The sequence below is a fragment of the Myxocyprinus asiaticus genome, chromosome 2 (assembly GCF_019703515.2).
Source record: "Myxocyprinus asiaticus isolate MX2 ecotype Aquarium Trade chromosome 2, UBuf_Myxa_2, whole genome shotgun sequence".
In the NCBI taxonomy this organism is placed as follows: Eukaryota; Metazoa; Chordata; class Actinopteri; order Cypriniformes; family Catostomidae; genus Myxocyprinus; species Myxocyprinus asiaticus.
Genome location: NC_059345.1, coordinates 20,778,620 through 20,803,542, shown reverse-complemented (window position 1 = coordinate 20,803,542; position 24,923 = coordinate 20,778,620). Strand labels below are relative to the sequence as shown.

The 24,923-nt window shown below is 39.0% G+C and overlaps 1 protein-coding gene across 3 annotated transcripts; it reads left to right on the top strand.

The window, feature by feature from the left end:
• ntn5 (netrin 5) lies at positions 1-19,337 on the top strand. Of its 3 annotated transcripts, none has more exons than XM_051724116.1 (7): positions 1-86; positions 9,651-11,008; positions 11,280-11,468; positions 12,185-12,334; positions 14,120-14,173; positions 16,215-16,295; positions 17,903-19,337. In XM_051724116.1, exons 2-7 carry the CDS (start codon positions 9,664-9,666, stop codon positions 18,652-18,654), a joined length of 2,571 nt encoding a protein of 856 aa, XP_051580076.1. In that variant the 5' UTR covers positions 1-86; positions 9,651-9,663; the 3' UTR covers positions 18,655-19,337. The 3 variants fall into 3 exon arrangements, with proteins under 3 accessions (XP_051580076.1, XP_051580083.1, XP_051580090.1); XM_051724123.1 differs by lacking the exon at positions 1-86 and adding an exon at positions 2,650-2,723; XM_051724130.1 differs by lacking the exon at positions 1-86 and having other exon boundaries at positions 9,358-11,008.
• Positions 19,338-24,923: the final 5,586 nt, after the last annotated feature.

The window sequence follows — 24,923 nt, the reverse complement described above, 5'->3', positions numbered from 1 at the left end:
GCTTGAGTTCTTAATGTGCGTTTGTCCGTCTGAGAATCTGTCTGTTCAATCAAGACGCGGCTGCAACCCGCATTGACATGCACATGGTAGGTAGCATAACCTCAACTTTGCTCTTTTGTGTGCACCTTTCTGCCCGTTTCTGTCGCTGTATTTAAACAGGTTTGTTCAGGACTGGTGGCAGAAGATTTAAATTTAGAACCACACATTGACTAGTTGATCAGTTTAATCTGTGATGGTGAAGTGCACTAAAAGAAACGTTTTCTTTTAAAATAAATTACGTGGAATGAATGTCTTGTCAAAATCAAAGTGTTATTATATATATATATATATCAAAAATATGACATTTGATTTAAAAATCATATATATATATATATATATATATATATATGATTTTTAAATCAAATGTCATATTTTTGATCCAAGCACGTCCACAATATTATAATATTAGTCACAATGGGGTTTTCATTTATGTTCAACGTATCCATATAACCAGTGAATTTATTTTACATTTAGGCTATAATCTATTTAATGTTATTTTTTTTTGCAGATCTCAAATAAGAAACAATTCAAGAGTTAAAAACAATATCGTGATTTACTGTCACACAATAAGCTATTTTGTTGCTCACTCAAACTGCATAATCCACAGATTGCAGACATTTGTATTTTAATAGCCTCTCCTGAAGCAAGTTTTTCAGTATAAAAATGGCTTAATAACAAATATATTCATTATTATTAGGCCTATTAGCCTACTATTATTGTTATAATAATAATAATAATAATAATAATAATAATAATAATAATAATGAGCTATTATTAATTTAGGACGATGTTTAGCCTATTGTTTGTTTGATACATTTTACTGTTGTTGTTATCAGATCAAAATATTGTTATTTATATCTTATAGACCTACTATTCATTTTTTAACGTTTTTAAGCGCAAAACCTTTCCCAAAGGAAATAACTAAAAAGTGATGGGAAACATGGTCCTTTTGAATGACTAACGTAACTGAATTGAGTGTCATAGTTAGCAATCGTTACCGGTCAGTGGCGGATGCGTTGGATGTGAATTGTACAAAATTGTTCTGCCGGAAGGTTATGCGTAATTTAAGGATAATGAGATCATTCGTCTAAGCATAGCCAGCCTACACGGCAAATCATGTCAAAGCAACTCTGAAACATTATTTATGTTACATTAAGCAATGGGATGTATTCGGCTATTCTCCTCCAAAAGTAAGAATGTTAAGAATAATGTTGTTTTCATTACGATCGTTTAATGTTAAATAGGCTATATGCAACCCCCTTTAAGGGGCCCAATAAACAAACGTGCATCAAATAATTAATTTCAAATAATTTTCATCTGATTAATGATTAATCAAGCTAAACAGGCTATAGCCTATTTGGGGCCTATTTGGGGGAGGGGGGTGTAAACCCCAAAAATAACAGCTTCAGGCCATGTAGGTGGCCAGCTGCGAAACCGTTATTTTAGTACAAAAATGCAATTTCCGTTCTCCTTCTGCGGGCGCACTTGTGTCTCGTTATACTGTGACATATGTCGGGTCAACTGATAAACACGAATGGTTGTAATTACAGCTCCATAAAACAGAATTTGTCATTAAACGATCATTATAGGGTTGGCATTAGTTCATATCCCATACGACTTAAATCTCATTGCACAATGTACAAACTCAAATTATAGTGGAAATATTGAATTCAGAGGAAATCTCGAAAGACATGCGATCAGTTATCTTTTTCGTGGGCTTTGGATTTTAACTAGCCTACAGGACAGCTATTGCCCCAACGTGCTGGACAAGATGATGTATTATCTCGTGTAACTTCTTAAACATATGGTTAATTTTTATTTATACGTTTAATTAAGGCTAAATGGGATGAAACCCCCTTTGCTAATTGTTCCACCTAAGGTTCATCGTGGAATGTTGTGCTTGGCATTACTGGAGCATAGAATCACGGACGACGATTTCACGTGCATCTGTTTTTCAACATTTATGCGAAACCTGCAGGGAAATTTCGTGATTTCACTGCCAGGGCACACATAGCGTGGGAGAGAGAGAGAGAGAGAGAGAGAGAGAGAGAGAGAGAGAGAGAGAGAGATCTGTCTCTCCTTTCCATTTTCTCTCTCCGTGCCGCTGTCTTCTGTAGCCTACATGTGTTTTCCCATTCAAACATGTATGCATCCATGCTTGGATCCCTTAGGCATATGTTAGAGTTATGACTTAGGCGCACTATGAACATTCTTATGCAAAGACGTTAAAAGCACAAAAGGTAGTCTAATATCTGTCTTGGTTGCTCGAATTAGATCTCAGAAAACCTGCATAGATCATGATTCAAATTCCACAATTATTAAAAACAGCCCTGACCAGCCCTTGAAATGTCATGCATGTCTGACAAAGTGTATATATATATATATATATATATATATATATATAACAAATAGCCCATAGGGCATCAGCATTTTATTTAATTTTTTCTCCCATTATAGCTATATATCCTTGTTCGTTTATTTTTATTTATTTTTTTCACACCGATATGTTCCAACATCAGGTTGGGTTGTTGCAGGGTCCCAGACCTAGACGAGGGTTGTGTCTGACAAATGGAGACCTTTGGTTCAAGATAGCATACACGCAGAGAATGCCGTTAGTGTACAACAGTCCCCACGTCACCAAAATGTGTTTAACTTCATGTATGATGACCATTTGGAAAATAACTGTAAGTAACAAGGTTTTAACCGCAGCTGTGGCATGACTAAACAGGTGTGTATGTGTGTGTGTGTGTGTGTGTGTGTGTGTGTGTGTGTGTGTGTGAGAGAGAGAGAGAGAGAGAGAGAGAGAGAGAGAGAGAGAGTGTGTAGGCCTATCTGTGCATTTGGATGCACAAGAGAATATCAACTATTTTGGCTGAATTCGCGTGTTCTGCACTATCCGTCATGTTCTAATTCTTCTAAGGAAAATGCGATGCCTCTAGCAGACAATGATTGATTAATGGTGGACAGGGAGTTAATTGTAATAAATCATGCATTTTAAATCCGTTAATTTCAGTCATGTTTGAGTGTGCATCCCACGTGTAGGCCTATCTCAAGGAATAGCTTGACTGGCTGTAGTCCATGACAAGAATGTTTAAATGTGTTAAGCAGGCCAAATCTTTTTCATCTGTCCGATAACAATCCCAAGGGTTCAAAGTTAGGACGTGAAGAGCAGCACTGCGCGAGGAAACTGACAGGTATTGCATTTTCGAGAGACAATGAAAGAGTTTGACATAACTTTTTTAAAGTATGCGTTATGAAGTTCTGTAGCCTATTGCATTTTAACAAATAGCTTACCTACGATAAATGTATATGTCGGTTTGATTTTTATTTCATGTTGTATGCTTGCTATAGCAAAAAACAGATCTTTTTTGTTGTTGTCATTAATCAACTTTTTTATTTGTCAGTCAAGTATTCATCAAACATGCATTTGTAACAGCTTCTTTGAAACTGATCTGGAAAATGCTGTTATCGTTTGTACAAGTTTTTTCTTCCCCATAATACATGTTGTCCGTCAAGATCTGAAGGATATAGACTAAAAGACCCGCTAACGAGGAAGGAACTCTCAGTGTCATTCTCAAGGTTGTCATCGGGTATTCTTTCGGTTCACACGTGGCTAATCGCGAGAGTAAAAAAAGTCCACTAAAATTAGAGACGGTAGCCTTCTGCTGACTTCACGTTCTTTTTCGGTCCCAGTATTTTTGTGTTGTGAGCATATTTTAGCCTATATTAGAGACACGATAAGATAATATATTTATACAAATGTATTGCTCAAATGAGGAACATATACAGTATGTGTTGTTTAGGCTACTAATTATCCGTCTAATTATCAGTCAAGGCTGCCTCAACAATGTCTCCTCGCATAAAAAAGGCTGTTCCGCTTATTTACCTTTGACTGAGTGATAACATATGAAGATGGGTCGGATCAGTTTCAAAGCTTCTGGTAAACAGGAAAGGACAATTAGCAGCTCTCCTACAATGTCGGGTGTGAATTTATGGAAAGAGCAAGGCAAATTGTGGAAACTCTATCTAGGGTCTTACATACGTGTTGCTGAAGCGGCCGCTGAACATGTCTGAATTTGTCCTAAGAAGTGGGTTGAAAAACTCAAACTCATATATACACTTACTGAGCACTTTATTAGGAACACTAGGATCAAATAAAGTGTCCGACATGGTCTTGTAACTCATACGCCTAAAAGTTTGAGTGTTGTGCATTCTTAGATGCTATTCTGCTCACTACAATTGTACAGAGTAGTTATCTGAGTTACCGTAGCCTTTCTGTCAGCTTGAACCAGGGGGTTGTATGGTGCTTCAACACACCCCCAAAGTGTATGTGTGGGTGCCTCCTGCTGCCTCACCGCCACTGCCCTGGGCAACTGCACATGTCGTCCATGCCTAAATCCGCTACTGATTGTGAGGTCCTACAGAGCTGAGATGTTCTTCTTAAAATCTTTGTTTGTGTTCTGCAGAAGAAAGAAAGTCATACACATCTGGGATGGCATGAGGGTAAAAAAATAATGAGAGAATTTTCATTTTTTGGTGAATTATTCCTATGAGCATCATTTCATCTAGAGTGTGCAACTGAGCTATGTTTAATTAGTTGTGTAATAAAGCCAAGGACAATTGCAAACCATGCGAAGAGTAGTCTAGACCAATATCAAATAGTCACTGCTCGAAACCCGCATTTCTCCTCTCTGCCTCCCCGCCACAGCCGTGGATATCTCCACACCCTCAACACTTTCCCAACTTACAGTGTTACGCATCGCCCTCAGATTCATTGCAGCCTCCTGTAACAGGATATTCAATTATTTAAAAGATCAATTAATGCCTATGAGTTTTTCACAGTGTTCTCAGTTCTCCCCAGGGCACGTCGCAACATGTGTGGAATGATCGCGAGCCACACAACGGACCCTGGGAATGCGCTACGGCGGAGAAGTTTGGATGGTCTCACTGTTGGCCGTTCATTAACTCCCGTGTTGTAGAGGCAGGCACAAGGCGATGTTTCAGAGCAAAATGCTTTATACAATATATATTTTAAAAGAATTATAAAAACATAAAATGCCGCAAAACAATGGAGATAGTGAATTTGACAACAAGAGACAGTGATATGCAAAAGGAGGCAGAGGGAAGATTTTACCTCTCACCCTCAGTGCGCTTTCTTTGACCTTCAAGTCCCTTGGGGGTCCTCATATTTCAAGCTATGGGCTAATTGAGCCCGGTGACTAGTCTCGTGACTCTCCTACCGGGTCGTTTATGCATACCTGCTGACTTCGCTGTCAATGTCAAACGCTTGTTAGGATATCATCAATCATCAACACTTAGGAATATTCTCAGAATTATGAGGGCAGGTGACTCACCACAAAGATACAGAGGGAGAGTGGCGTTGAGCAGATGTTAAGGAGACACAGTAGTGTTATGTTTGTTTAGGATGCATCTCCAACAGTTCAACAACTGCAGAGTTTTAGTTCTCAACCTATATGCCTGCTTCTCTTAAACCCATAAATTGTCAGGGCTCTATATCACTCTGTCTAAGAAAAAGTGAATGTATTGTTTCTCATGTCTGCAGGCGAGATTTTGCAACTTTCTGTGGTGTCAAACAGATAAATAAGCAGGCTGTGTCATCAGGCCAAGTAGAGGAGGACAGAGATATTCATTACTATCTGCCAGGCGGGTTCAGGATTATTCTGTCTTGCCAAAGGAAGTGGCTGAATGAAGGCTCGAGTTGAATATGCATTGCTCACATTCAGACTATAAATCTGCCACTTTATTTTATCTTCTAATCCTAGTGTAGATCCCCTCATTTCTCTGTCCTTCTCACTTCCTCCTCCATTCTCTCTCTCTCTCTCTCTTTCTCCCTCTCCCACACAAACACACACACACACACACATATATACATATATATATATATATATATATATATATATATATATATATATATATATATATATATATATATATAGCTATTTGCAATCTCAAACTGACACAGTTTTATTTGGAATTTATATTCAGGGACTGTGGTGGGTAGTAATGGATTTAATGTAATTATATTAGGGTACAATGGGGCTAAAGGCACACCTTAAGAGAAATAAGCTTTTTTTTTCTTGTCACAAAGTGTATCAAGATTGAAAAAATACATTTTTTTTTTAAATCAAATATTGATGGAGCAACATAATTTCTGTGAAAAGAAATAATAATTGAAGGTTGTTTTAATAAAAATTCATAATAAAAAACCACACTTGGGGTAAAAGGCTCCCTTGCCACCTTTAAAAAAAAAAGCATTTTAATTAAAACAACCTTCAATTATTATTTCTTTTCACACTGGTATAGTGTAAAATTAGGGACAATAGTTGTAGGGCAAAATTTGTCAATTTATGCAAATACTTTTGAGACAGCAAGATGCTTTTTTGAGTAACAGATTAAGACATTCACTCACAAAAAATCACTTCAGAAAAGGGTGCACCATTTCCTTTTAATTTCAGGGTGCACCATTTCCAGACTGATCTCACAGTGAGATCGGAAAGAGTAGGTCTACATTTCCTCATCTAAAATCAGCGTACACTTACCGAAATTCGGAACACTGCCCCATGTGTCCAAAGCGGTAAGTGTTTTTGGGCGTATGGTCACACGTGAGCGCCATTTTCTAGGGGTAATGTCAGACATGTCTGTGAGGACATGGACGGCAGTCCGTCAGTTGGCATAATGTTGCTGATCCTAGTGTATCGTAACTATCGGAAATAACATGCCGACCTCCCGTGTGATCATGTTGACCATTTCATAACATCTCAAGTATTCTATAAACAAATTAATCTCCATTGTTATGAGATCAGTCAAGTTGAGCCCACTTTGAACATTCTTCATTACAAATCTATCGCCCCACATAAGAAAAATGGTAATACTTTACAAAAAGGTTCCATTTGTTAACATTAGTTAATGAATTAGGTATCATGAACAAAAAGTTAACAATATATATTTTTTACAGCATTTTTTAATCTTTGTTAATGTTAGTTAATAAAAATACAGTTGTTCATCATTAGTTCATGTTAGTTCATAGTGCATTATCTAATGTATATATACAATGTTGTATATATATACATATACAAATTTGATTTACTTTTTTTAGTATCTGTTGAAATTTACATGCACTAAGATTAATAAATGCTTAATAAGTATTTGTTATTGTTAATTCATGTTAACTAATGTTAACAAATAGAACCTTGTTGAAAAGTGTTACCAGAAAAACAATGTGTTTTACTGGGACCTTCAGCCCCTGAAACAGGGGGGCTTTTTACCCCAATTGCTATCATTTCACTTATTGAATAGTTATTAAAAAATCTTTTGATTAAATCACCTTGAACTAAACTGAAAATTACAAATAAGAATTTTTTTTTCTCAAAATAATTGTAAAATGTAATCACATTACAGTTACTTTTTATGGATTACATGATTACATTTTTTATTCAAAACACATGTTGTCTTCTGTAAAAACACGTTGCAAACAAAAATGTCAGAGGTGTTGTTCACATGCAACTTTGTTCTTTTGCACCAAAAATGCACTTTGGCCCATGCCTCAGGACAGTAGAAAAATAACTTGTCATAGGTTGAGGCCACACCTTCTCATGAATAATTATGAGGAGGTACAAATCATACATCTCTACAACACAGAGACATTCACTAATTACTGATTTCAAAGCCGAAAAAAAAAAGTCCAATCCCTATTCCAAATTTCCTATATAAAAATGATCTTAATGTGAAAAATACTTGCATGTTACCTATAGCCCCATTCACACATGCAACCAGGTAAATTACAGGAAAATTGCTGGGTTGCCTTTACTGGTAAATGTACCAAATGTGCTGTTCACGCATACCATTAATAAGGAAATTTATAGGCAATGATACAACTTCACATTAAGGAAAATTGCCAGAGCAAAATTTACCAGTATTTTCAAAAAGGTCACATTAACACATGACCTCTAAATTGGAAATTATTGGAAATTTTCTGTAAAAGACTGTGTGTGTGACGATTGTCTCATGCATGTTTTCATGTTCTTTAAGCACCTTTGTTTTTTTCCTTAACTGACAAATAGCAAATTGTGGTTAGATTTTAGGCGTGTTCAATGGTACTTTAAAATTGTAAATTTTAATGATTCGATTTTCATCAAAATATGCAATATGCCAAATGCAAAAAAGTAACCCAAAAGTAATCAGATTACATTGCCTGAAATTGTAATCTAAATGATTACGTTAATGATTACATTTGTGGCCAAAACGGTAAGTGTTGTTGGGCGCATGGGCCTGTGTGAACTCCATTTTCCAGGTGAAGTGTCCACAAAGGGGTGCCAAAAGCGATTTGTAAAGCTAGTTGTTTTCAGTACAGGATGTAATTCAGCGAAGATGAATGCATATTTTATACCCTGTTCCCACCAACCCAAATCCCAAACCTAAACATAACCATCAGTGGAGTAAAAATTTAATAGGTGGGAAAATGCAACCTCCAAATCACGCTCGTCACTAATTGTGTGAACGAGTTTACTTCCTGATGCTGGATACCAGGGCTGGATTGGTAATGGCATGGGCGACATGGGCAGTTGCCCAGGGCGGCATCTTGTGGGGGGGTGGCACGAGACACGAGGGGGAGGCACCCCCGGTTCACAACTTCGCCCCCCCCGGTCAACAACTTTGGGTGTGTGTTGAAGCGGGTTTTGCCCAGGGCGCCATACAAGCTAGAACCGCTACTGCTTAAACCAGTGCAAAAATGTCTTAAGGGATATGGTGCTTGTTAGTGAGTTGGCATAATGTGGCCGATCCTAGGGTACTGGAACATTCGGACACAAAATACCGACTTCCCGTATGATCATGTTGGAACAGAAGGGGTTCCTACAAGGACAGATTAAGATAAAAAGATATATATATATATATATATATATATATATATATATATATATATATATATATATATATATATTATTATATATTATTATTATTATTATTATTATTTATTCATTTTTTAAACATAACAATAAAGAGTATTACATTTCACTTGATCACACAGTAATCTTAGTAGTCCTTTCTGTCTTGCATCTCCCCTTTCCACTCTCCACTCTCAATTCCCCATCTGCTTTGGCCAGGTTTAGATTAAAAAGAGTGGATGATGACCATAAATATGATTAATGGGAATGGGGTTGGAATTTTGGTTACTCCACATGCTTTTCATCATTTCTTTCAATCTCTACATGTTTAAACACTCAACTGCCCCTGTCCTTCTTTATGGACTTGAAATGTCAAGATTAATTTATTTTAAAAGCTGCATTAAGTTGGACACACTTACATAGACCAGATAAAGGGAGGAACCCTGCTGACAAATAGGCCACTAATTAGCTGGATTATGTGTGTAAAATGGTATACTTAGAACCTTCCGAATGAGTGTCATGAGCTGGATGTTTTTAACTGTGGCACAAGTGATGTGGTCTCAGAAAATCGATATCGCAATGCTATCATCTGTTTTTGGCTTCACTCAAATGTCATGTAAATCCATCAATATCCTGTGACCTTTTATTATGGGACCTCGTATATAATTTGCTGTTTTGTCTTTCTTTTCTCCTGCCCTACTGTTACAGGCTTGATTACATCATGTCCAGATATCACTCCCCTCCTTTCCAGACCCTCTCATTCCTCCACCTTGTCCTCTTCACCCTCTTCCAACTCTCCCTTCTTTCTCCTCTCCTTTCTCAATCTCCTCTCAGCTGGACCTCTCCTTATGATCCCTGCTACCATTTGGATGGCCGTCCACGCCACTGCCTGTCTGAATTCATCAATACTGCCTACGGGGTGCCTGTGATCATGGAAGATCTCCAGCAAGGACCCAAGACGAATATCAGCACCTTAACAGATCTTCATAACCCCCACAATCTGACATGCTGGACAGCTGCCGAAGGCTTGAGTAGCGGGGATTGGACTTTCACAGTTCCCCTGGAAAGACGCTTTGAAATCACTTACATTAGTCTTCAGTTTTGTCAACAAGTGGAGGCAGTGGAGTCTTACTCCATCTCCATCTTAAAGTCAATGGACTTTGGCCGGAGCTGGCGGCCCCTACAGTTTTATTCCAGTGACTGCATGGGAACATTTGGCCTTCCTGACCAGTCTATTGCTCTGACAAAGCACCAAGAGACAGAGCCACTGTGTACAGATCCCAGACCTCTGCAGAAGCACCGTGGAAGTGTTGTGCTGGCTTTCTCAACTTTGGATGGACGTCCTTCCTCACCAGATTTTGACTACAGTCCAGGGCTCCAAGACTGGGTTACTGCTACAGACATAAAGATAGTATTTCACCTGTCAATGGATAAAATAAAAAAGCAAGAAGAGAAACTGAATGAGGTGGGACGTGCCTTAAGAGGGAGAGCAGGGGGAGAAAGGGGGAACACTATTATTCGGTTTGGGGAGAAAAAAACAGGGGCTAAAACATCAGAAATTTGGGGAAGTAGTCAAGAAAAAAATAAAGAGCAAAAGCAAAGTGGCCAAAATGTTACCCGGAAGGAGATGGGATCTCAAGGTAAAGAGGGAAGAGGTAGGGGAAGGAGCCACAACAAGGAAAGTTGGAAGCCGTGCCAGGATGGCACATGTGATTGGTCTGTAAATACAGAGCAGCAGGGCTCCAAGGGCCGAGAGTTGAGGAGAAGAAGAAACAATGGAAGGAGGGAGAAGTCCCATTCTAAATCAAGAAAAAAGGCCACACATCAACTCACCCCATCTGCCCTTTACACTCCATCTAAAGCACCTCTCTCCCTTTCCGACTTGCAGGTTGGAGGCAGGTGCAAGTGCAATGGCCATGCCTCCCGCTGTCGTCGTGACAACCAGGGACGTGCAGTGTGTCAGTGTGAACATCACACATCTGGACCGGACTGTGACGTTTGTGAGCAATTTTTTTATGATCGGCCATGGCAACGGGCCACGCCCAGCCAACCACACCCGTGCGTCCGTGAGTTATAAGTGTGTGTCTGTTTGTCTGTCTGTGCTTGGATGTCTATTTTATATAGGATTAGAATGATTCACCACTATTTACTTACTGGAAGATAATTTGGTGTATTCATTACTGCACAATTTTATGTTAAGGCAGTGTTAACATCTGCATTATCTGATCATTTAAAATGCCAAATTATAATTTTGTCTTTTTCTTTTCGCTTTCCTTCCTTCCCCATTCTCTGTATTTCAATCCTCTTCCTGCCCTCATCTTTTTCTTTTTCTCTCAGCATGTGAATGTAATGGTCACTCTACGAAGTGTAGATTCAGTATGGCTGTGTATCAACAGTCTGGTCGAGTCAGTGGAGGCATTTGTTTGAAGTGCCGGCACCACACCACAGGACGCCACTGCCAGTTCTGCCAGAACGGATACACACGTGACCACAGCAAACCACTCAGCCACCGCAAGGCCTGCCAATGTCAGTAACAATTGATGTGTCTGTATGTTGTGTGTGGAAATCATATTTCAAGATGTTTTAACCCAGTTTAAGCTGGTATGTAAGTGTGTGAATCATTATTCCTTTTCCACAAATGGAGAATTTTTTTTCTTTTATCTTTGCCATTTGTGGGGTCTGAGATGTGTGGCTGTGAAAGGCGGCATAGACTGTGTTTATGTTATGGCTACACTATGAGTGTTGGAATGTGCATTGACACTTGCCTTTGACTGCTTTCATGTGTACGGCATGCTCACAGAGCATTTTATTCAATGTCCCAGTATAACATCAGTTTACACTGCATGCTTAAGCATGCATGTCATATACAATATCAACATGTTTACGTGTATACAAAATATAAAAAAGTTCTGAAACAGCTGTTGAAGGAGTGACAGTAAGTTTGACGTCTTTCACTCTTCTGACTGCCATAATCCATTGCTCTCTATTTTTTATATTTTTTTTAATCAAAAGTCATGGAAATGCAATAGTGGATTTTTTCTTTCACTGTTGAGCAAATGGGAACCAAAAAAGGGTCCATAGTATACTCACCTCACTGTCTCTCATCTCTACCTAATGCATTTGTTTTCTTTCAACTTTAACACATCTTGTTCTTTCTTCATTGCTCTTTTTTTGGCACTTACTAATCTTTAATCATGTGCCTCTGTCTTCTCATCCTTTTATTTTCTCTCTCTCTCCCCCAGCTTGCCAGTGCCATCCCATGGGTGCAGTGGGCCATTGGTGCAACCAGTCCACAGGGCAGTGTTTATGTAGAGAAGGGGTCATAGGGCAGAGGTGTAACCGTTGTGCCCCTGGGTACAAGCAAGGCCAGTCTCCCCACCGACCATGCATCCGTGAGTATTACAGCTCCTTTCAGACTTTCTGAAAAGAATGCATTGCTATTTTCTGATTGTAATCTGAACAATAGAACAACAGAGTTGTTGGCCACAACAAGGACTGGCATCTGTTATATGCCATTTTGTTTTTCAGATTAATTTTTTTACCTCGACTGTTCTTGACTCAGTTCAACAAAATTGCTTAATTTGTTGTATAATTGAACTCAGTATCATTGTCCTATTGCATCATAGTCATACTACTGTTTGTTTATGAAGGATTTAGTAGAAGCCTCTCACTGAAACCCTAACACATTCCCCTCATTCCTGTGAATAACTTGTTCCATACAAAATCCCAAAACTTCTCGTGTGGCGTCTCTTGCCTTGCATCAACGTTGCAATCACCTTTCCTGGATTTTCAGGTGCTTCACTCACGATTGTTCTTGTGGTAGTTTCAGAATGTGATAATCCATTGAATCTGCTGCGTTTTTATATCTGAGTTCACATAACGGCTTAAGCCACAGGGGCCAAAGATGCTTTTATATTTCTACTCAGGTGACACGTATGAAAAGTGACACCTGTCATGGTGTAGAATCAGACCTGTTAGTGTACCACCCAGCATGACAGACACATAATTCTTCAAGGGTTACGGCTCAGTGATAGAAGAGCTTGTTTGTTGTTCTACATGGATCGAATCAACATGGATATTTATAGCGTGAGGTCCCATCTTTCCTCCACCAAAGGCGAGCCACAGCTAAAAACATAACTAACACTAAAGGACTGTTCACAACCTCTCACAGAGCAGTAAATGCAGCCGTCATTTATCACAGGGAAAGTGAGCCAGACATCAGATATTATTAGCACAACACTCGAAGATTTGTGGGGGGTCTTTCTTTTGGATAACATAGAACAGGAAGTCTCATGTTATCCATGTTAAACTTTATATAACATATTTTGCAACAACTGTACTTTATACAGTTATAACAAATACTTTATAACAAATAGTTTTCCTCAGGCCTACGTTAGCAAACTCTGCCACTTACACTTACAATTAAAGGGATAGTTTGCCCAAAAGAAAAAAATCTGTCATCATTTATTCATATTGTTCCAAAACCATATGACTTTGAGTACGTTCTTCTGTGGAACACTAAAAGTGAATTTAGCCTCACTCATCATTCACTTTAATTGAACTATCCCTTTTCCAGCCAGAAACCCCCCTCTTAAACCTGTATATTTTTTTAATGAAGCATTTGAAGCATCAAGCCCTTGACGTTTGATATGAGTTATAGCTGAGGAGTTTAAAGTTGGGGGGGGGATAAGGTGTCAGTGCCCCAGTTGTGTCAGAGGTGTGGGCAGAAGTACAGAGGGCATGGGTAAAATATGGTTGACCTGGCACTGCAGATCTATCATAGGCAGTAAGTGTATGTATTTGACAGAGAGTGTACTGATAGGTGGCCCTATTGGCTTTTAAAAAAGACCACACACATGCACAAAATTGTCTGGACTCACACTGTAACAAACCTACACGCATTTGTGAGACAAGAGCGGTGCATGCACTAAGAGACAATGGGGCAAGCTGCAGTCATAACACACATGTCCCCATTCGCTCATCCAAAAATATACACACACACTTACAAATGGCAACTATGCCCTAATGAGCCACCACAGGATTTAGACCGAGTCACCCACAGTGGAGGTGAGAAAAAGAGGAAGGACAAAATGAAAGGAACACAAATAAACTTGTCACTGCTTGCTGTAATTTAATGAGACCCCCTTCCCATTTCTCTCTGTCTGTTGTTCATTCAGGTATTCAGGAGGTAGCACCACCCACCCCAGTTTACCAGCCCCAGTACAGCATTGGTAAGGCAATTGGCACAATATATTACTTTGTTCTCATGTGAGCAATCATTGGTTGTCTTTCTTTATCTTTAATTTGTTTATTTATTTTTCTTCTGATCTATGTACACAGTTAATGTGTGATCAAAAGTAGGACTCTGAACTTAGCTCATCAATTGTGTTTTACTGCCCACTTGTGGATCAGATATGTGCTGAAAATACTGTATAAATTAAGCAATCAATAGCATTTGTGGCATAATGCTGATAACCACAAAAATTTACTTTTGACTTATTTCATCCCTTCTTTAAAAAAAAGGAAAAAAAGGAAAAAATAGGGGGAAAAAAGAAAGAAAAAAAGGAAAAAATCTAAGTTACAGTGAGGCACTTAGAATGGAAGTGAATGGGGCATCCGTAAATGTTAAAATACTCAATCTTTCAAAAGTATAGCCACAAGACATAAACAAAATGTTGGTTAACATGATTTTACTGGGATAAAATCACTTACTAACCTTTTCTGTGTAAAGTTATATCCCATTTTTTAAAATTTGTGGCCATGACTAATGCCATAAACCCTAAAACCAGAAAATGACTACTTTAAAGTTTTAACAGAAGAATTAGTGTGTTTTTTATAAAAAGTGCTCTTATAAACATAAAGCACAATATACATTTCTGCCTTTAAACCCAAATATTCACTGTAACTTTATTATTATTATTTTTTAAGGATGGTGTCTAAATAATTTTTTATAGTAATCAACATTATACCACATATGATGTAGATTAAGCTTAATTTGTATTAAACCTGTAATAATCCTTTTTTTTTTTTTTTTGGTTTGACAAATAGCATTGTTAATAATGTTCAGGTTTACTGGGTGATTACTAGCCCAAGTCTAAAGCCCTCGAACTCTGTATGGTATTCTGGTTCCAGAATATGGCTCAGGTCCCTCCATCAATCTAAGTCATTGGGATTTAAGCACCCATTTTATTATCTATCAGGCAATCAATAAGTTTGAACAGTAAAAGCATTTCTCTCTTTATCAATGTCACACATTGAGCACTAATGGTGCAAGCACCACTAACAATTATCATAATGATAGAATCATGAAATAATAAAGGACTGACTTTTCTCATTAAGGGATTTAAAAAAAAAAAAACAAAAAAAAAAACATCTAATTATCAGTATGGAAAGAGGAATATATTAGTAGCATTCCTTCTAACCCCTGTAAATGTATGCTTTCTAAACCCAAAGAAGTGTCAGAACATGCTGATCTGTGTAAAGTAGTTCTTACAGTAGATCACTCTATGTCGACTATATTTGTCCACCACAGAAATACTTGGAACTGGTTCCAAAATTATCTGAACAAAGCTCATAGTCAAGTGTAGAAAGTGTCAATTCACAATTTTCTGTAATCACAAAAGGAGTTCCACTGTGAACAAGCAAGTATCACCCACCAGACTCTTCTGACTCCCTGTCAGATTTTAACAGTTGACCTACTGATATTAAACACAGATAAGACAAAAAAAAAAAAAAAGCATCCCCCTTTTCCCTTAAGGGCTAATTGCATCTCAAATGAGAGCATTAGCAAAGCTGAATGAATGAAATATTTTTCAGTGTGATAATATCTTGAAATCTGGACTGGTGACCAGCAGACAGCATGAAAAAAAACAAAAAAACATGGGTAGATGTAGAAATGTTCTTTATAGATAAAACATATTTTACTATTGGCAGCAACAGAATATTTTACAGTCTGCCAAATTATGGTAATATATACCTGTTGCAGCTGCTATGCTAAAATCTTTGGAAGCACTTTAACTAAGTGCCGTCCATTACTACTGATTGATTTCACACAGATTACTGTGATCTGTTTACTGAACATTACTGTACAGTTACATTACTGAACAATAGACATGGCATCTCTAGCTCGTTGGAGAAACCAACACAGACTTTTACTAATTCAGTGGTCTTTTTTCTGGTCCATTAATGTTTCTACTAATCAAAAATAAATGTTAAATAAAAATTATGTATTTTTCTGTATTATAATGTAATTTTCTCTCCCCCCACCACCAGGCGAAGAGTGTCTTTCTTACTGTCCACCCTCCCAAGCTAAAGTCAGAATGAATTTAGAGACATACTGTCTCAAGGACTATGGTACGTCCTTAACACCACAGGCAGGTGTGCTTGAGATAAAATCCTCACAATGTTAAATGCAATCAAGTAATAACATTTCTACTGTAACTTAATATTTTTAGTTAAACAGAGGTTCCCAAAATCATTATTAAACTAACTCTATCCGCAGAACATTTGTAAGAGACATTTAAGCATTTCCTCGACAGATCATAGCCATTTATCGCTTAATTAAAGGGATAGTTCACCCAAAAATGAAAATTCTGTTATTTGTACTCACCCTCTTTCCAAACCTGTATGACTTTCTTTCTGAATTGGAACACAAAAGGAGATGTTTAATAAATATTCCAGTCCTTCCTTTCAATACAATGGCAGTTGATAGTGCCTCACATCAAAGTTTATAAAAGCACCCAAACACATCATAAAAGTAGTACATGCGGCTCGTGCGTCATAATCCAAGTCTTCTGAAGATGTACAATAGGTTTAGGGAAGAAACAACACGCATTTAAGTAATTTTTAAGTTAAATCTTGGCATCCATAGCACATTTATGAGTGGATGAGAGACGCTCGTTCACATTGGAGTGAGTGAATTATGGTGTAATTTTCATTTTTGGGTGAACTACTCCTTTAATTTTAATATTTACTCAACCTGGTGTCACAGAACCACATTACTGTAACTAAATTTTAGCAAAATTAGTTTTACGTGCCTCCTACATATCGCTGCAGTTTTCTTGTGAAATAAACACTAGAGGACAATAAGTTTTATTCACTTTCATGCAAATCACAAGTAAAACGGCAGATTAAAAGTTAATTATCACATACTTTTTGCTCTGTTCCCCACACAATACTATTTTATGAGATTGGGACACTTTTACTATAATGCATGATTTGAAAGATGATAAGTTTTAACTCTTGTATTACATAACCACCTACATTTACAAGCTTATTCAAACATAATAAAGTTGTGTGGTAGTGCAATTGATAGAGCATTGGACTAAGAACACAGGAGACTGGGGTTTGCATCCTAGGGCCTGAGGTAAGAGGGGGCCCGCGACGGTAAACCAACAAGAATCATAAAAACGGTCTGGGACCCGACGGGCGATGAAAAACGACCGAGGCCCCCAAAGGAGGGGGCCCGACAGGTTCTTTGCACTGGGGCACGTAAAATTACGTGAGATTTGTTCACCTCACCTTTGCTTTATGACACTATCAGTTAGGTTAAGATGTTGGATTTAGGTTAGAGACATTGGTTTTGTTTATTTAAAACTACAAAAACCAGTGAGGGTTTTAAGGTTAGTGCTCTATCATTTCAGACTTGCTTTTTATGACACTACTGGTTAGGTTACGGTTAAAGGTTTAGGTTACGGAGGTGAGTTTTCTTTATTTTAAACTCCAAGGAGCATTAACCATAAAAACATCATCTTTTTGAGAGAACATTAAACTCGCTTTTAGTGCCCCTCAGTGGACATTTCACCTCGAAACTGCAGTGATTTGTTAAATGAACCCCGTAATATCCTTTTGCAAAAATGTTGCCACAGTCTCATAATTTTCATGAGATCAGGCTGTAATTACTCATAATCTCATTTCATCTAACTTCCTTTTTCCTGTTTTATGTGATACTTCTATCTCAGTGCTGAAGATGCAGGTGAAAGGTAAGGAACGTTCAGGCCCCTGGTGGCAGTTTTCTGTGCTGGTCCAATCAGTTTTTCACATGGGTTCTTCACACGTAAAACGAGGCCTTCAGGCTCTCTGGGTTCCGGACCGAGACCTAAGCTGTGGCTGCCCTGCACTTCAGGTTGGTCGGACCTTCCTCTTGATTGGTGCAGTGGAAAGTGGGCGGAGCTGGGTCCCTGAGGAGCAGCGATTAGTCGCAGATCGCACTACGATGGCCCTACAATGGAGGGAACACTGGAGCCCAAAATTAAGAGGCTTCCGTGGGCAGGACATCAAGGGAAAGTGCCTACAGAGAAACAACACTGCACAGAAACACTCTCATTCAGACTCGTATGAGGAATACACACCGCCACATCTTGAGAAACTGCAGTCTGAGCCACATGCACCACATAAACATACACACTCAACACATAATCATCATCCGTCAACTGCACAACACAGAGGTTTAGACCTCGGACACACGCACAAAAGAGGAGATACTCAGGACTTACATAGAAAAGGCATACATGCAGAAAGGCATCATGGGCTAGTGAAGGACCGAAAGGCTGAAAATGGCAGCCTCGGTGGTAGAATTTATCCATCTGCCTCCCCTCAGGATACACAGAATTTATTGCAGAACACCCAGGATCCTTCCACAAGTCATGCCAATGAGCATGAGCAGTACTACCAAACAGTGTGTCCAACATGGTCACCTGGGTCTCCTGTCTGACAAAATGAGAGATTATGAGCATGGAAGAAGAAATGGTGAAGAAATTCCACTGGTGGACTTTGGCTCAGACGAATGCAGACAGTGTAGGATATTTCAGTTGTCAGCCCTCTAGTCCTACTATAAAGACTTTTGTCTTTTGAACATTCAAGCCAGGCATGAAGACACAAGTTAAAAGCCACTGTCACAAATCTGGACAGACAAACTGTTAGATCGCATGTTATAGTCACCCGAGATACTATCATTAACACCATCCTGTTCAGTCTACAGTGTTGTACTGCATGGCTACTTAAATTTACAGTTCGACAGATGTGTTTTGTTAGACTGCAAAAGATACATTTTTATTCATACAACAGTAGAACATTTGTTCACAGTCTGGACATTGAGTGTGGGTAAACTAGTGAGTAAGACTGCATTATACTCCTACAAAATCAAATAATTTTTTATGTTTTTGTACATTTTTGGGGCTACAATGTCATATTTAAAAATCGCACTGCACACTATAGCAGTGAATTCAGACTGTATACATCTGACATACAATATGGTGCCTTCTTAAATCTTATGGTGAAAACTTCAAACTATCATTCAACATGTTAGTGTTTAAAGCATTTGCATATCAAAATGTGAGAGAACCTCTTTGTTTTTATTCTGATTTACATAACACTCTACCTCATAATAAATGTTGTAAACAAGTAATATCATGTTCATTCAGTTGATACTTGTTTCATTTGATATTTTTCCCCATTTAAAAGAAAGTACAAAATAATAGGAAAGAGAGAAGAAGGGGAAGGACAAAACATGTTTAGTATAGCAAAGTAAAAATTAGACTGAAAGAAAAAAAATGGAGAGAGACAGTAAAAGCAAGTGAGGCAGCCAATGATGAAACGGCTTCATTCCTGTCTGCCTGACTGACGTTAATTTAGTGTAAGAAATCTCCCCTAGCTTTCAGGACTAGAACTGCCCTCTGTTTGCCTTGTTCTGAGAATAATATTGCAGGAAGTCTTTCTCACTAACTCTCTCGCTGTAATATCCACATGTCGTCTATTTTGTCTACCAGCCAAGTATGTGTATCAAATAACACAGTCTTAACACTATCTGAGCCCCCCTAGACACACAGTTGTGAGAAGAAGTCTACATGGCATCTGTGACATTCTGACACAAAAGAAAACAAGAAAAACAAAAAACACCTGCAAATTGAAGCATACTGTCCTTGAATGGCAGTTCCACCCACCCTCCACTACATACTACACTCAAGGACAAACATAGTGAATGCATGTTGGATAAACAAACATAGTGAATGCATGTTGGATAAACACAGGGTTCTGGACTCTATGTTTACTGGCTGGCAAGAGCAATTTTTATGAGACATGAGGCCTACAGTACAGGAGGAGCCAAAGTTCAACAAGCTGTACCACACTCACACTCTCTCTCTCTTCCTTCTGTTCCTTCCCACAGGGTGAGTAATGATACCATTGAGTGAATCTCAGTGTTTAAGCCTTCCTGAACATGCTGCTAACATATTCTTGTGCAAATCACGCAAAAATACACATACAGAGGCACCGAGAACTAGATACACACATGGCTTCTGTTAACCCGAGAGCAAGGAGGTCAATCCAGTTGATCCCTTGCATGCATGCCACTCATACGAACACATTGCGTCCATGGCAACAAGATTCCTGCTCTGCGTTACCTCTAATAAAACTGGTGCCATCTGTTGTATATACAGTACACGGGATCGCTGCTCTCTATTACTCAGACCTACAAATGAATAACACATTTGCCCTATGAGGTTGTATGGTGAATATCAACAAATAATACACACAAATAACTTCAAATAATCCATGGTGGTTCAAGCTGTTTGTCAAAAACTTTAAAATTAATTGAAATAACGAAAGAATGGCAGTTAAGAAGAGAAAGCTATGTAAGCTCTTTTAGATTTATATGGCATCTTCAATACTTCAGCGTCATTATAAGGCAGTGGCGGGCCATGCATTTAAAGTCTAGGCCTTCAGTGTGATTCATGCCATTAAGAAAACACAGTTTCACAATGAATAAGACACTCTATGCCTTTGGGCATCATACATTATGTCGCAGCTAACTAGTAATAACAATTGGCATTTTAAAAACACGTCCACGCACGAAAGCCAGAAATTGAAATGACACTTAATGCTCAAGCGAGCCTAATTTTAACTGCAGCATGACTGTTTGTGAAAGGAACGTCTACCGAACAGACATTCAAAAATCATAATTTTTCATATGATTCTACCAAGGAGGTCTATAATACCTGGAAAAATCTATCTAATAATATTTGCGATTTAAATGTTGCTTGCAGTAAATTTAGTTTGGTCAGGGTACACGATTATGCTGCGTTCCATTCAAGTTGGATGTGGGCTATTCCTACTTGATATCTCCGACCATAAATGCATTCCATTCCCCGCTCCTGTTAGCTTAGCAGGGGTTTGACTCTCATTAGAGATGTCTCCTAGCAACCCAACTGATAAACAATGCTGCAGCGCTAGCATGTGTGCTTCAGGTGTACGATTATCAAAAGAGATTATAATGTTTTATACACCTGTTTCTGCAGCCGCTTGTTTAACAAGCTTTAATATCATGTAATGTGGAAACGAACTCATTTATCAATATTAATAAAGAGAATGTTTATCACTTTCTTTGTATATCTCCCTGAGTGTCGACATGTTTGTGTGACATCATGCCCCTGCATCTTGGCGAAATCGGAGTTGAGAATTTCTTCACGAGCCTACAAGTTGTAATTCTGACTTCAAGATGCATTCCATTGCACTTTTCCTAGTAGGAAGTTGTAAGATCCGACTTTCCAAGTTGAATGGAGCGTAGCACTACTTTTCAAAACTTGATCTGACACTGAATGCTCAAGCAGCCTAATTTACACTTAGAAAACTCCTGATGTTGCTATAACAATGCAAAAAGCACTTACCAATTGCTTGAGGTGAAAATCAGCCCTCCTTTCCCGTTTAATAAATTAAGCAATCACACGGTCATGCAGAACATCTCAGATTTGTAAATCCATAAGGATCTCTTTCTCAATGGCAACACCAGCAGTGACAGCTGACTCCTCAGCAAGATCTCGCCTCTTCACTTTCAAATTATGTACATTACTTAAAGCGTGATTGCGTCACTCAAGGCCAGCTAGAAGGCCTCGACTGGGACATAAAGATCACACCCACCAAGAACAAATAAGTCAATCTGGTTGGCTGATGAATCTGACAATCTGACATTAGATGCGCATTCATTTGCACTGTTGAGGGATTCTGTGGAAATTCTGAAGGCCTGAAGGGGTGGTGCTCAGACTCACACACTGCTTCGGCTTCAGGCATATGATTTGTGAAACAGCTGTCACGCTTCACTTGTAAGCATCAAGGAATAAATTCTGACTGGATAAACTTTTAGTTTTTCTCTGTTTGTTTGTAGATAAATTAAGAGTGGGAAGCGATTAAAAATACAGTGCATCCGGAAAGTATTCACAGCGCTTCAATTTTTCCACATTTTGTTATGTTACAGCCTTATTCCAAAATGGATTAAATTCATTATTTTCCTCAAAATTCTACAAACAATACCCCATAATGACAACGTGAAAGAAGTTTGTTTGAAATCTTTGCAAATTTATTAAAAATAAAAAAAAATAAAAAAATCACATGTATATAAGTATTCACAACCTTTGCCATGACACTCAAAATTGAGCTCAGGTGCATCCTGTTTCCACTGATCATCCTTGAGATGTTTCTACAACTTGATTGGAGTCCATCTGTGGTAAATTCAGTTGATTGGACATGATTTGGAAAGGCACACACCTGTCTATATAGGGTCCCACAGTTAACAGTGCATGTCAGAGCACAAACCAAGCCATGAAGTCCAAGGAACTGTCTGTAGACCTCAGAGACAAGATTGTATCAAGGCACAGATCTGGGGAAGGGTACAGAAAAATTACTGTAGCATTGAAGGTCCCAATGAGCACAGTGGCCTCCATCATCCGTAAATGGAAGAAGTTTGGAACCACCAGGACTCTCCCTAAAGCTGGCTGCCTGGCCAAACTGAACGACTGGGGGAGAAGGGCCTTAGTCGGGGAGGTGACCAAGAACCTGATGGTCACTCTGACAGAGCTCCAGCGTTTCTCTGTGGAGAGAGGAGAACCTTCCAGAAGAACAACCATCTCTGCAGCACTCTACCAATTAGGCCTGTATGGTAGAGTGGCCAGATGGAAGCCACTCCTCAGTAAAAGGCACATGACAGCCCGCCTGGAGTTTGCCAAAAGGTACCTGAAGGACTCTCAGACCATGAGAAACAAAATGATCTGGTATGATGAAACAAAGATTGAACTCTTTGGCCTGAATGGCAAGCGTCATGTCTGGAGGAAACCAGGCACCGCTCATCACCGCCAATACCATCCCTACAGTGAAGCATGGTGGTGGCAGCATCATGCTGTGGGGATGTTTTTCAGTGGCAGGAACTGGGAGACTAGTCAGGATCGAGGGAAAGATGAATGCAGCAATGTACAGAGACATCCTTGATGAAAACCTGCTCCAGAGCGCTCTGGACCTCAGACTGGGGCGAAGGTTCATCTTCCAAAAGGACAACGACCCAAAGCACACAGCCAAGATAACAAAGGAGTGGCTACGGGACAACTCTGTGAATGTCCTTGAGTGACCCAGCCAGAGCCCAGACTTGAACCTGATTGAACATCTCTGGAGAGATCTGAAAATGGCTGTGCACCGACGCTCCCCATCCAATCTGATGGAGCTTGAGAGGTCCTGCAAAGAAGAATGGGAGAAACTGCCCAAAAATAGATGTGCCAAGCTTGTAGCATCATACTCAAAAAGACTTGAGGCTGTAATTGGTGCCAAAGGTGCTTCATCAAAGTATTGAGCAAAGGCTGTGAATACTTATGTACTTGTGATGTTTTTTTTTTGTTTTTTTTTTGTTTGTTTTTTTTTTAATAAATTTGCAAAGATTTCAAACAAACTTCTTTCACATTGTCATTACGGGGTATTGTTTGTAGAATTCTGAGGAAAATAATGACTTTAATCCATTTTGGAATAAGGCTGTAACATAACAAAATGTGGAAAAAGTGAAGTGCTGTGAATACTTTCCAGATGCACTGTACATAGGCAAAAAGGTGATGGAGAATGAAAGGATGAAAAATATTTATTTGGCATGTTAGGCCAGCAGAGAAGGCTTTGCTGGCCCTGAGAATTCGCCACTGTTATAAGGATATTCTTCCAGTTGGGTTTGTTTAAATTAAAAAAAAAGCCTTAAATGTGACCCTTCAAATCTTCATTAAGCTGACTGAGGGGTTTTACTAAAAGAGGAAGTAAACACCTGCCTTGCAGTAATGTTTCACCATTGTACCAGTTGTACCAGTATGACTCAATCATATTTCATGAGGTTATTCTGTCCGTAACCACCTTTTCAAAATACGTCCCGCATTTCAGTTTTCATCCAACCCCTTGAGAGGTACTGTACAGCCATAGCTAATAATGTCAGTCCTTCATTATGCTTTTTCCTTTCTGTTCATCATTTTCCTCTATTTATTCTAATGACATGTTCGTTTCTGATTGTCCCATCTGGGTTAGCACTTTACCACAGGAACCTGTTTTATTGGTGGCTGTCTTAGTGTGCATGGGAGCACTGATTTCTTTCACAACCCATTTGATGCTCCATTGTAACCCGGGCTGGATGCCGTTATGCCACACATCTGACATTGCTGTATTTTTCCTGTCTGGAATGCTGGGAACAGGAGCACTTTTCCAACATGGGATTATGGATCAAAGTCAAAATCGGGCAGAGGGAAGGAGGGAGAGTCCCACCCTTGCCAGGAGGAGTCTGAGCTGAGGTGAAAAGCAACACCCAGCCACCTCGGAGGAGGTTAGGAAGCATGGATCTCTTTGAAGTGCTGGTTCATGTCATCATGAACTTGGTCTTGTTGAAGCTGAACTGTAGTGGACTGATTTGGATGGAAGTGGGGGTAGGGAAAGACTGGCAGATTTATTTGCAATTTGGCGACCCCCACAAGTATGAGTGTGTGACATTGGCCATCTGTGTCAGAATATAACAAGTGTCTCACTTCACCTTTCTCCCCTATGGCCCTCTGAGCCCACCCAGAGTTTTTGTTTCTATGTGGTCCTAAACAATGAAGGTCTTAACACACAACAAGAAAATACTTTCCTGTTCTGTCATATGTCAAAGGAGGCCAGGGTGACAATGCACACTTCCTCTCCCACTCAGAAAAGCTAGTTAGT